Genomic DNA, 13622 nt, shown 5'->3' on the forward strand with positions numbered 1-13622 from the left:
GTTATTTAACCAAAAACCACAAAAGTCAACATCATTGTTGCACCAGAGGAAAGGTGAGGGGATCACCTCAATCACCAGGGTTCATTCCATCAATCCATCTGATAGTTGTTGAGATATTTGAGTCTGGGCCAAAGTGATGGACCCACCAGCTGACATGATACCTGGACCCAACACAGCTTCACAAAGCATCACATGCTGAAGCTAAAACAAGCAAAAACAAAGAATATACTCTCAGTTTCTGATCACTTTTCATAACATCTTTATTGAATTTGTGTCTCAGTTTTAAACGTATTTACAGATACTTTAATTTCATTTTTTTTAGTTCAGTAAAAATACAAATACAGAACACTCAATTTTCAAAAGCGACGTCGCTCCCAGCGACTCGATGGACGCCCTGGTTTCTCCTTGAACTTCCTCCTTATCAGACATAGGTGGTGATGATGTCACTATGATGTCAGAGACTGTGGGAGGGGGAGAGGCTGAGAGCCGAAACTGTACTGCATCACTGGACTGTTAATGATGACTGCCACCAGAGTTCAGATGAAAGAGGAGATGATACTGGATGGATGATGGAGGGAAAAGTGGAGGACATAAAACGTTTTGATGGAGGACCGGGCAGAGGAATATGGTGAGTGTACACGTCGACACCGTTGAAGTGTGTGGCGAGGGATTTCCCCTCCACTTTAAACAAATAACTGCAGACGACTGTTGTTGTGTTGCATCATTAATATCAAAAAAAGTATAAAAAGCTGATTGATTAAACATGATATGAGCCCAACTTTAACCTGATAATTGGTCAAAGCCATATAAACCCACCTAACAAGATAAAAAATGATTGGCAATGACAAAAGTGTAGAAGTTGAGACATTTCCTGCTTCTTGTAGCTGCTACGGACAATGTTTTGTCAAACCAGGTCCTAAATATTTCTGATAGCAGTTGAAATTATTTCAAAGGAGGTTGAAATATTAATCTTTATCACTATTACTAACATTTTGTGCACGTTTGGTCTGTGTGTCACATGCTGATAGTAAAGAGCAATGTAACTGTACACTGTGGTTTATCACATCACATTTAATCCTGATGATGTGTTTCCATCTCAGCTGTCAGTGCTGATCATGTCCTGCAGCTAAAAACTGTCCGTCTGTGTGTTGAGAAAGCAGCAGGAGCTGACGGTGAGCAGCACTGTATCACACAGTTCGGCTTTATTGACCCAAAGATGGCAAATGTCAGATAATTCCATTTTGGATGAGGAATATGTGTTTTCATCAGTTACACTGGAGAAATGAGAGGAGCAGCTGAGGGAATGAGGACGCTGTTATTACGTATCCACACTGAGACATTTGAGTTATGTCCTTTCTTTCTGAGATTTTGATGCTCTGAAGAGTCCTCTCTAGTCTTAGTGGCCTGTAACTTTATTACTCTGTCCCCACTCTGAATCGTTCTGCACGTCCCAGGACAGGCAATGTTCGGCAAACAAGAACAATGAGAGGAATTTATATCATAATGACATATCACAAAACACGAAGCGAAGATTGTGAAAGAGCATGGAGGCATCACATTTGAAAATAAGGCTAAAAAGAAAAGTAAAAAAAAATCTTCCTAGTTTGGTTCATTTGCTGATCTTCAGCTTTAACGCCTCTCTTTACCTAAACCAATCAGTTGATACTCAAGAGTTTGGAAACGTCAGAGATTCATGTCAAACAAACTGGCAGTCCACAGGCTTGATAATGAGCCCACTGACACTCAGAGAAAATATCACGGCATTTTAACACACTGTCAGTCATTGCACAGGTTCATTGAGCCCATCATTAATCCTACTGTCTGTACTTTTGTAAAGTGAGTGATATAATGATTTAAGATCAAGGTTGAACCTCTACCAGCACAGATAGTGGATTAGACAAATCTGATATAAAGAAAAAAATGAAAATGTAGAAGCATGTGGCTAATGGAGCGCAGAGTTTTTATTGTACCTTTCCTGTCTGTGTGTGATGATTGGTTTTTGTTAAAGGTCCTATATTGTATAAATGTCTTCATTGATTATAAAGCAGGTCTAGGTTCTATATTAATACTGTGAAAGTATCAAAGCCTCAGTCCACAGAGAAATGCACACAGCCTGTATTCAGACACTGAGCCTTAAAACCAGCCGTCAGGACTTCTGGAACTTTGTGATGTCACAACAAAGCAGTCACTGCTCTCAGCCATGCCCCAAGCCCCGCCCACCTGAACCCACCATCCAACCTTGCAGGATTCGGTTCCTCTGAGTGTTTTATCTGAAATCTAGTATATTTTTATTCAGTCACTCAGAAAACAGTCAGCCAATCAGAAGAGAGGCTAAGATCCTCTCTTCTGATTGGCTGACTGACCTGTTGTTACTAGAGCTCCAGAAAGAAGCCTGAGAGAGGAGATGTAAAACTACACTGAGATGGTTTCTGGTTCTTAAAACCACAAATATATGCTCTCACGTCCTCCCTCTGCTGCCATTTTCCTTTCTCCTGGTTAATATTTCACGGCTTACAGAGGAAGTAACAGTTGGAAACATCATTTCAATGTGACACTGGGCGACGTCGAGATCACTGCAGCATCTAAAAATGGTTGTTGTCTGTCTAACGCTGGCTGAGATACTTCAGATCTTTAACACAATTCTCTTCACTCGGGGTGTCTGACTGATGAACTAAAGTGGGAACAAAATGAGAAAAATAAGAATCCATTATGAATGTGTTTAGGTTTTTGCTTGATTTGTTTAATTTAAGATGTCTGGAGTTTGAGCCAGTACAAATGAGTGCTCCCATAACCTTGCCTTGTACTTGTGACTGAATCCTAGAATAATGTTTACACACTAAGTCACATTAAAATGATGAGCCTAAACCCTTTAAACAAAGTCCAGTATTCAGTCATCAGGGTGAACTGTTTCGCAGTTGACTTTTTTTTGGTTGTTTTCAAACAAAATATTTCTGACAGACTGTATTATCTGAGCAACCCGAGCAGTAAATCCCTCACGCTGTTCTGGATGTAACAGAGAGCGCTGTGTCAGGAGCGATAACTGGAGGCAGAACCGTGCTGGTAACGGAGCAGACAGCGTGGGGTGCGGTGGGGCTGACTTCTCTCAACAAGGCCGAGCTCTCGATGCCATTCAGAGCCGCAATATTCTGACTTTCAAACGCTTACAGAGCGAAGGGATTATACAGACACGACACGAGCAGGGATGTGCAGTTCAAGTTGTGCACAAACCAAAAGCCTAAAATGTTGATGATTGGTGATTTGCTCTGTTTACCACTTTGTCCCCAGACGCCAGTTTGTTCACGCTTGTTTGATGATATGATGCAGACGCTAAGCGGTCGAACAATATGATGAACAAGGTCAAATCAATCTGTACGCTAGCTGGCTTCCCTCTCCCTGTTCTCTAAACAAGGGAGAGGGAAGCTGAACAGGTGGATGTTTCTGAAGTTGAAAACAATATTTCACATTGTAATCTGAAATGGTTTTAGAAATCCCAATTCACAGAGATTCTTATTTTTATCCAAAACTTGGACATGAAAGTGTCCGACTGTTCAGAGGCCTAAAGGCTGTCAAAGTTGTAGTCTTATGGTAGACAAGTGAGGTAGGAGTTCAAATGGAGGAGAGGGAGGAAGGCTGAAAATAAGAGAGAGAGATTCTGGGAAAAGTGGTAGAGAAAATAAAAAATGATGGCAATTTCAGATGCCAGGATGAGTTAATAAGCCTACAACTGGTGGAACCAGGTAGAACAGAGAAAATGTGGCATAGGAGCTCAGCAGGGAGACATAAGAAGGTCATTTATTCAGCTCTTTCAGTGCTACACCTCTATTCTCCTCTTCATCATAGTCTTCCCATACAAAGTGCACAAACAAATGATTTACAGCAGGGGTTACTTTAACCTCCACACACACACACACACAGTCATACGTAAGCATGGTTGGTTCCCCCCTCATCTCACAATGATGCAGAGTGATTTATGAAAAGGTGGGAAAAGAGCGGGAGAGATGAGAGAGGCGTTGATAAGCTGGGGGAGAAACTATGCGACAGTGAGAGAGATAAAAAAGCAGCATCCCTTCGAGTAGCAGCAGAATGGTGGGGGGGGGGGCTGGAAAGATGTTGAGTTGAGCTGAGGGGTGTGAAGATGGCTGAGGCCTGCTGCTGTCCCCGTGTAGTTTCTGTTCCAAGTATAATGGTCCACTCTTCTGAAAAAGGAGGATTTGAGGAGGTGGGGACTGTTGCCACAACCCGCTCTGACATTGATGATGTGACAAGCTGCTAACAGTTCCAGGTCAAAGTTCATCTGATGATGACTAAACAGGGAGTGGACTGGGAGAGGGCTGGGTCATGGAGAAGCGGAGGGCTTTGATTCAACCCTGTGTCCCCATTTAGGATTCGTCCAAACAAAAAAAAAAACAAAAAAACACACCTTATTAACAGACCCTGTAAAGTCCTCAAGTCTGTCTGCCTGGAAAAATGACACTTCCATCAGTGCAGTGTCAAACTGACTGCATGATCCTTCACAAAATCCCATATGCACTCACAGTGCCTCATCTCGAGTCTGTATGGGAGGAAAGTTTGGTCAAATAAAACACTAGAAATAAAAACAAAAAACCTAAATCAAGCCTCCAGTTTTGGAGCTCGGTCCTTCAGTGAAAAGAGTTCATTCAAGCCAAACGTGAGGCTGAGCAGCGCACCCACCGTCCTTCTGATTAAAGCAGAGGAGACAGAGAGATCGACAGAGAGAGTCAAAGAGTAAAACATAGAGGAAGAGAGGGAGAGTCGACACTCAAGTCCTCTCCACTCTGCAGTGGTCTGTGTTGGAGGCTCTCTCTCCGTCTCCTCCGGCTTGATGTCTGCAGTCCAAAAGCAGTTGAGAGTCTGTAGAGCTGAATGTAAGTTTGTCCAGTGTTGGTGGGTGGGTTGATTTTTGGGCAGGCAGGCAGGCAGGCAGACACGTGGCGCCCCCTGGTGCTGTGGTGGAGGAAGAGGGCCTGTGTCTACCGCTGAGCCGGCTCGCTGCCGGGCAGGGTGATGTTGCCCAGGTGGAGAACAGGAAGTGGGTGAGCCTCTGTGTTGAAGACCCAGCTCTCCAATGGCATCAGGTCATCGCTGGAGAACAACAGGTACAGATACCTGAGGGGTGGGGGAGGGAGGAAGAGGGGGTGAGGATGAGAGGGATCAGGTAAGGAAGGTGGGGAAGAGGAAAAAAGTGAGTGACGTCACTGCCACAGAAAACTGCAAATAATCTCTACAGATCTGTGAAAGTTGAGCACAAAGTGTTCATCACTCAATGGGTGTTAACACTGACTGTCGTCTTCTTACCTCTTCCTTTATTTGAACTTTATACCCGAGTTCAGACACAGGTTTGTAAGTTTGGTCACAGAGAAAAACAGAAAAAATCTACTTCCATGTGTGATTGATGGTCGGTAGTCTAATCAGCGACTGCTGCGAAGTGTTGGACAGTTCAGGTCTTTTGAGATTTGTCGACATGAAACGTCCATGGAGAATATTCCAAGAGATTCAAATTAAGGACATTTGTGTACAGTGTGAGTTTCAGCCACAACACCATATAAAGTGACTTGGTTTAGACAGTTTAGTGCAGGAGGCAGTCCTCTGTTTTCTTCACACTTTGTGTCACAACAGCAAGGCATTGTTTTTTCTACAGTGGTCTTTTATTTGCATGTAAAGTCCTGGTGTCTGGACTTCCATGAGATAGGATCAGTGTCACTGGTGATTTTCAGCTGTTACTTGATGTTTTCTGTAACTTCAAATGCTTTGCACAGTATTTCACATGCATTCCTATATTTAGATAGAAAATAAAACATATTTTCGATTCCTTAAGCTAATAGCTTCAGCTAAAAGAATCAGAAAGAATCTACCTGCATTTTTGTGTACAGCCTGTTAGTATTTAGAGCTTTAATTGAAAAGCTGCTCACTTGCCTGTGACAGATTGGGTGTGTAATTCTTTGTGAAATCTAATTAAAACACACACACATGCTGCTTCAGTCATGAAGTTTCACATTTGAAAGCCTTACTATCCACACAGCAAAGGAACAGAGGCCCGGATGCTACATCTGTGTGCAGATTGCTGTGACAGGCAGCCAATCAGCAGCCTGTTTGACACAGAGCTTTGATATGATAAACATCAAGAACAGATAGACACTAAGGCTGTAGATCAGTGAGCCGTGCAAATGTCATCGTCTCACAAAGTTACCATGCAGAGTGGCAGGTGACCTTTAACGACTTATACTCCAAAGACACATTTTACTGGCATTTGATGCTTTGTGGATGTTAATTTCAGACACATTGAAGCTAAAAATGAAGGGCTGATAAATAGCCCCCTGCTAATGCACGCCTCGTGTGCTCTGTATGATTATCTTTGACCTGTCAGATGGTTTGATTGACAGTAACAACTGTGGACGCCTCCATTACATCTGGTTGATTCACAAATTCAGTGTTGGTTCACTGAGCTGCCAGCAGGGGGACTCAGAGAGCCACAGCAGGCTTCACTGCTCCCTCTGGGTCACAGCCTGCCTTTAGTGCCTCTTCTCCCATCATCCACCAGTGATGATGATGATGTACAACAGAGACATGAGAGCTGGCCTTTGCACCAGCTGGCCTTTAACATATTTTGTGGCTGCACACAAAGTGTGATGCCTGCCCACTGTGCTCAGAGCAAAGGCCTCTAATGGGAAAAATAACAACAGATGTCAGTGAGTTAACCTGTTTTTACCCTTGGTAGAGCTCTGCTGATTCATACAACAATCCAACACAAACAAAGTTCAGCCAGTGATCTGGAAACCAAAGTCATAAAAGCACTGACTTAGGGGAGAGATAAACTGGCCAGAATGAAAATGTGAAACGATTCTGAAAGTGTTGTTTTGATAATTGGGAGCATTTAAATTTCAAAAATATAAAGGTTGTCAAAGGACTATAAAATCCCCATTTAGAACTGTTTGAATATAGCAAAGCTTTCATTAAGTCACTAGGGAGCGCTGCTGCATGTACAGTATCCAGGACAATATGTTACTGTACAAATCTTTCTTAGACTAAGTATTCTGAAACAATCATAATCAGCTACATTTGTTTTGTCTACCATGACTTGAAGCTAAGTAAAGTTTGTGTTCTTTCAGCACAAAAACACCTACTCAGCTTAAGCTGAAACTAATATGAGTTAGTTGTCAGCTTCAGCCTTTCTCATATGAAATTCAGAGTTTCTTCATTGCACCTCAGCAAGGAAACACAAACAGGAAATTTTATTATAACAAGACTATAACTGAAGGATTCCCACTTGATTGGTTAAACGCAGACTGATGAAACCTCAAATAACCTATAACTATAACTTCAAAATGCATCTTTTCACAGGATGAGAACTGTGGATTTTGTCCTGCATCACTTATATCAGAAATGGATTTCTTCTGGAGGAACCTTTACAGTGACCAGAAACTGTTACAATCTACAAATAAGCATGTGAGTGTTATTTTAAGTAAGATTTGAAAAAAACGGGGACTTTTCCTTTAAAAGAATTCATGTGAAGGTCTGTGACTGACCATCACAGACCAAAGCCTTTGAATTTTTCTTCTCATTTATTAAAAAAAAATCTATAAAATATGAGCAATCACTTTTCAACGACATGTGCCCTCAATCAGCCCCCCCCATCAAATCATTAAAGTGATTAATTAATCAACAACCACACTGATGATTCGTAGATCGAGCCAATTAATCAGCCTATTAGTGTTGGCTTACTTGAGTGTCTCGGCCAGGAAGAAGCTCTGCTGCACGTCGTCGTAGGTCGGGTTGGAAGAGTAGACGTCCTTCACCCCTGAGAAACCTCCGCTCACCCTGCAGTACTTATCAATGGCCTGGAGAGGACGGAGGGGAGGAGAGAAGGAACAGAACAGAGGAGGAAGAAGAAGGTTGGAAAGAGAAGGAAGGAGGAAAAGGGGAGGGAGAAAGAAGGTTAGTAGAAGAAGGAAGGATGTTAGGAGACAGCAAAGTATGAAGGGAAGGAAGCAAAGAGGAGGAATTTAAGTTGTGGGGTAGAAATGAAACAAATAAAGAAGGAAGAAGGTAAAAGAATGATAGAGAAATCACATGGAGGAGGAGAAAAACGAGGAGAGGCAAAAGGAGAAGGGCAAAGAGAAAAGGTGGGGGTGGGGGAGAGCACAGTTTTAATAAGCTTACAAAAGCATGCTATAATTAATTTCTTTGCTTGTGACAGATTAGAGCAAATCCTGTGGAGACACATACAGGAAACAGCAGTTGTAGAAAAAAAAAAAGAAAAAAAGAAAAGAAAAAACGGGATGAAAAGAAGATTACCACAAACACCTCACCCTGCCTCCCTGCATTTACATTTCCTTCTCTCAAGTTTTCTCTTCATGAAGCAGCTTCCAAATGTGGGAACACTGTGGCGACAGAGGAAAAGTTTCCCTTTCAGTGATGCTGAGCCTGCGATGTTGTCTCTCAGGGCTCTTTCTCTGTCTGCTGATTTCCACTGAATGAATGATCGTTGATTGGCAGCCTGAGATGTTTCTTTCTAACCACTTATTACAGTTTGTAGCTGTTCTGATTTCCTTCTGTTTGTGATTAGGAAAACTGCAGCTTTTGAACATGTAATCTGTGCAGCATGGATTTTAAGATACATTCACACACACACACAGGTTGAATCTGATTTCTTTGGACGTCTGATAAAGTCTGGATCTTCTAACAAAGAGACACATGTCCAGTCTTTTTAGGACAAATGTAAAACACACTTGTAGGTGGTTTGAATTGTGATGGAAATCCTCTCTCTATCCATTCGCTTTGGCTTTTGAGGGTTTATCTCCGAGCCGCTGACCATGACAGATGTGATGTTCATGTTTCCATGGGAACAAAAACAAGAAACGTGGAGGACAGCCAGTCAGATAACAGCAGAGCCCGGTCTGATGTCTGCACTTTGTGCTCTGCGACTGAGAAAAACATCCAGAATAAGCCACAATAAAACCTCAGAGTTACTGTTGCATCCAGAAGTGAGAAAACCTCTGTCACCTCTGTGTTACTATGACAGCCAGAATTACCACGCCAACCAATCAAGTTGCAGTTCACATCCATGTCTATCCAGAATCCTATAATATACAGTATGTAGTTAAGGTATTAAGTGACCTTTGTCATAATTAGCGTATGAATAATGTACAAAAATATGTTTTGCGAGGTCACACTGACCTTAACCTTTGACCACTAAATTCTAATCAGTTCATCCTTGAGTTCAAACGAATGTTTGTGCCAGATGAAATGAAACTCCCTCCAAGCAAGTGATCTATCACTCACACAAAAAAGGAACCTAATTAAACGTCTTCTCTATTTCTAACATAACTGTGCATCAACTTCACACACGACAGAACAACTCACAAACGTAGAGCAGGTGATCTTGTTGACTAATAGAAATAATAAACCAATATAAATAAATATCAAGAAAGAAGAAGAGTAGATACTTGAGTCTTGTAGTTGTGACACATCCTGTGTAAAGTTGTGGCCATCTCTCCATAAATATGTCTGTTCTCAGATGCTGATTTTAATTCTACTCTCAAAACAAACAGCACTCTACTTCTGACACACTGGTTTATTTCTTTACTGGTTTATTGGAAATATCAAACATACTGGCGGCCACATCTGTCCCCGTAACACTACGGAGGCCAAATAATGTCTTCTCAGAGCCCTTCTTATTGGTAATGATTCAACATTCAGCACTGAACTGAAAGCAGGGGAAGCTCAATTATTCAGTCAGCAACGAGTTCCTATCATTGACTTATCACAGAGATGCGCCTTAATAAGAGAAAATTAAACATTTTTAGTATTTTTAAAGATCACCTTTTGTTTAAAAAAAAATTTAATTATTATTTATATATATATAAATATATATATATATATATAGAGCGAGATTTTTTAAAATTTACATTACATCTTTTCACCAAAATTGTACTGTTTTGCAAATGATTTGTTGGCCCACTTGCAATACTTTTGCAGCCCTCAGGTTGGGAACCACTGCTCTAATGCAAATGTAAGGTACTTTTTTTTTTTGGCTCTGAGGAATATAAAAATATCGTCTAATTGAAAACAAGCAGGTTCCTTCCCCGTCTGTAGACACCACCAAAAACCAGCCTGTTAATATCTCATTAAAAATGCAGCGATCATCCAGCTGGTGATAGTGACAGTGCGCTGGTACCTGTGTGCTCTGCTGATTTGCACTGAGGACTTGTTACAGTGAAATTTGTTGCCTCCATAAAAATTCTGGCTGCATTTCAGTCCTGCTCATACCTTTTCAACTTTAATTATTAACACATGTAATTGAAAGCATTATCTCTGTCCTTGTCTTTTAGTCTCTCTCTCTCTCTCTCTCTCTCTCTCTCTCTCTCTCTCTCTCTCTCTCTCTCGCTCTCTCTCTCTCTCTCTCTCTCTCTCACACACACAAATGTGTGTCTTCTCCCTCCATCCTGTCCTCCAGTGACCACTTTGCTGTCAGCAAATTTTCGTCACAAGGAGTTTCGACCGTAATATCTGTTATTCATGGGCTGTTGAGTCAGACGTGCCTTTGCCCTTCTGGATCCACACTGCAGTGTCCCGCAACAGCCTGTGCAACACACACACACACACACACACACACACACACACACACACACACACACACACACACACACACACACACACACACACACACACACACACACACACACACACACACACACACACAAACAACCATCTGTGCTAAATAAATTATCTGTTAAAAGTCTACCTGTAGGAAGAGTAAGAGGAGGAGCAGGGGTTCTGCAGGGGCTAAGTGATGACACATTTCACATTACTGCAGCTGGGTTTCACCTTCACACACACGGGTAAAGGTACACACACAAACAAAAACACACTAGTGACACAGGCATGGTCTACACACAGACACACAGACACACAGACAGACACACACACACACACACACACACACACACACACACAGAGAGACAGACACACACACACACACACACACACACACACACACACACACACACACACACACACACAGACAGACAGACACACAGACACACACACACACACACACAGACAGACAGACAGACAGACAGACAGACACACAGACACACACACACACACACACAGACAGACAGACAGACAGACAGACAGACAGACAGACACACACAGACACACACACACACACAGACACACACACACAGACACACACACACAGACAGGCAGACAGACAGACAGACAGACACACACACAGACACACACACACACAGACACACACACACACAGACACACACACACACACACACACACACACACACAGGTAAGAGCCAGCTAACGTTAATGGCTGCTATGAAAAGAGGAAGCGTGACAAACAGGCAGGTTTGGAGCACCAGATGGATGCAGCTAAGGTACAGGGGGAGTGTGTGTTTGTGTGTCTGTGTGTGAGAGAGAGGAGCTGAGCTTTGAGGTAATGTACCAATAAGACCACAGGTGTTTCTGAAAAGTGTGTGTGTGTGTGTGTGTGGGACGTTGACATTGCTTTATGTGAAAATCGAGAGAGCCTCAGGTGGTGTGTGAGAGAGTTATAACTCTGTTTGTCTGTGTGTGTGTGTGTGTGTGTGTGTGTGTGTGTGTGAGTGTGAGTGTGTGAGTGTGTGTGAGAGAGAGAGAGAGAGAGAGACAGTGAGAGAGAGAAACAAGAAACAGTAAAATATCAAGAAACAAAATAATACAGAAAGAAAAGGGAAAAATTTAAGAGATGGAAAAATGCAAAGAGAAGAAAAAGCAGAAAGTGGAGTATCCAAGATGGACAATATTCATCCTGAATACTAATTCTGGGCAGGTTTTGAGTATGCAGTGTGTTCATACTGGAGAAATGACCAAATACAAGTCTTTGAGTGTGGTGCTAATACACATTATTCTCCTGCAACAAAATCCAAATGGAAATGGAGGAGCTCGTCACAGATGGAAAAAAAACTGTCTGATGGGACATATCCTATTTTTTCCTGTTCTTACAAAAAGGTTAAGTATGTAAAACAGTATCCTATGAAATATGTGTATAAATCAAACTGTACCATAATTAGTGTGTTGTATGGAACTGCACCCATACCTGTTTCTGAACTGTCATTTTTGTAAAATGATGTTTCAACCTGCTGTGATACTGACAACTCACACTGGTTGTGTCCATGTCAGTGCAGGTGAACAGTGTTGAACCTCAGAGTCACAGTGAAAAAACAGTTATGATCCAGAAACCTGGAATTACAGCAAGTATAAAACAGTGACATAACTGTGACAGTATCTATTTTTCACGCACGCACGCACGCACGCACGCACGCACGCACACACGCACGCACACACACACACATGCACACACTTGCCAGCACATTTGCTTGGCTCAAAAGTGTGTATGCACTTAACTCCCACTTAGAAAAACAAAGAGAAGCAGTTCTACTGCTTAAACATGGAGGAAGAAAAGGTGACAAGAAGATTGGCAGGAAAAAGAGAAAAGAAGAGAGTATGAAAAGAGTGTGAGAGAAAAAAAATTGATGATGAGCAGGTCGGCTGAGATTTAGACAGAGAAGACACATCGGCTGGCGTAGAGGAGACGAGCTCTTTAATCCTCTGTCAGAAGAAGTGGAGCAGAGGAGTGAAAAGGATAGAGAGGGCTTTTATTCCTGTTCTACTTTCATAAAGCTTTTCATATTAAAACACAAAAGGAATAAATAACCAATAACACCTGAAAGTCCTCACATCCACCTTCCCGCACACACCAACCCACACATAAAAAAAACGTGGCTCTCTACATTGCTGCCTGGTTGCATCAGCAGCCATCAACCACTGTTATAATTATGGACACAAATCTACATGTGTTTCACTGTGAGGTCACAACCTCTCATCCCTTACACCACTCACACAGTCTACGTGTTACACAGACCTGAGGCGTCAAAACAAGACACTGGGATACACTCGTCACTCTGCTGTGTGGCTGCTTACAGCTTAGAACAACTTCCTGCCACACGTTGTTGATCATATTAAAAGCAGAAAGCAGGAACATTGTTATTCTGCTGGTGACATTTAGCAGAAAGATGAATCAAGACTCAAAATAACGCAAGGTCTGACATAATTATTGTTTCGACTGCAGTAAAACTCTGTTTTTCAATGGATATGAAGAAGATAATAAAATCAAAAAATATGTTGAGGAGCCAAATCAAATAAAGAAAGGGTAATTCTCAGCGTCTCTCAGTCCAATCTCTATTCCTTTTATTTCAACCAGCATTACTAAAGAGAAGGTTGCATTCATCTATGGTTACACAACGGTGCTTTAAATGCTTCAGCTCATGCCACAAAGCATACTGCTGCCCATGACTGTTGGTGGTACGCAGGCATAAAAATGGAGCTGGACAAAGTCTGGACTCAGTGATCTTTGAATTTCCTTCGACAACATGCACCTGAAGTTAAACTGCATTTTTTCTGGTCCTCTCTAAATCACTCGTTGTGTGTCCACAAACTAAAAGGGAGAAATTTTCACTCTATATTTTATATTTTTATACCTCCACACCAGTGACAGCCAGAGCCATATTATTTTCAGGTTGTCCATTTCATTCTGTCCCTTTCTCATG

General features: G+C 41.9%; 1 protein-coding gene across 2 annotated transcripts in view; it reads right to left on the reverse strand.

Annotated features, from left to right (window-relative positions):
* Window positions 1-242: 242 nt before the first annotated feature.
* man1a2 (mannosidase, alpha, class 1A, member 2) overlaps window positions 243-13622 on the reverse strand; it is a 143076-nt gene continuing 129696 nt past the window's right edge. For both annotated transcript variants that reach the window (XM_071481993.1, XM_071481984.1), the window contains exons 13-14: window positions 7741-7856; window positions 243-5127 (exon numbers count right to left, since the gene is read on the reverse strand). In XM_071481993.1, coding sequence (XP_071338094.1) covers window positions 4992-5127; window positions 7741-7856 — 252 coding nt within the window. In that variant the 3' untranslated portion in view covers window positions 243-4991. The remainder of the gene's footprint in view (window positions 5128-7740; window positions 7857-13622) is intronic.

Source organism: Trachinotus anak, unplaced genomic scaffold, assembly GCF_046630095.1.
Source record: "Trachinotus anak isolate AG129_WGS33_773 ecotype Australia unplaced genomic scaffold, CSIRO_AGI_Tana_v1 ptg000001l, whole genome shotgun sequence".
Taxonomy (NCBI): Eukaryota; Metazoa; Chordata; class Actinopteri; order Carangiformes; family Carangidae; genus Trachinotus; species Trachinotus anak.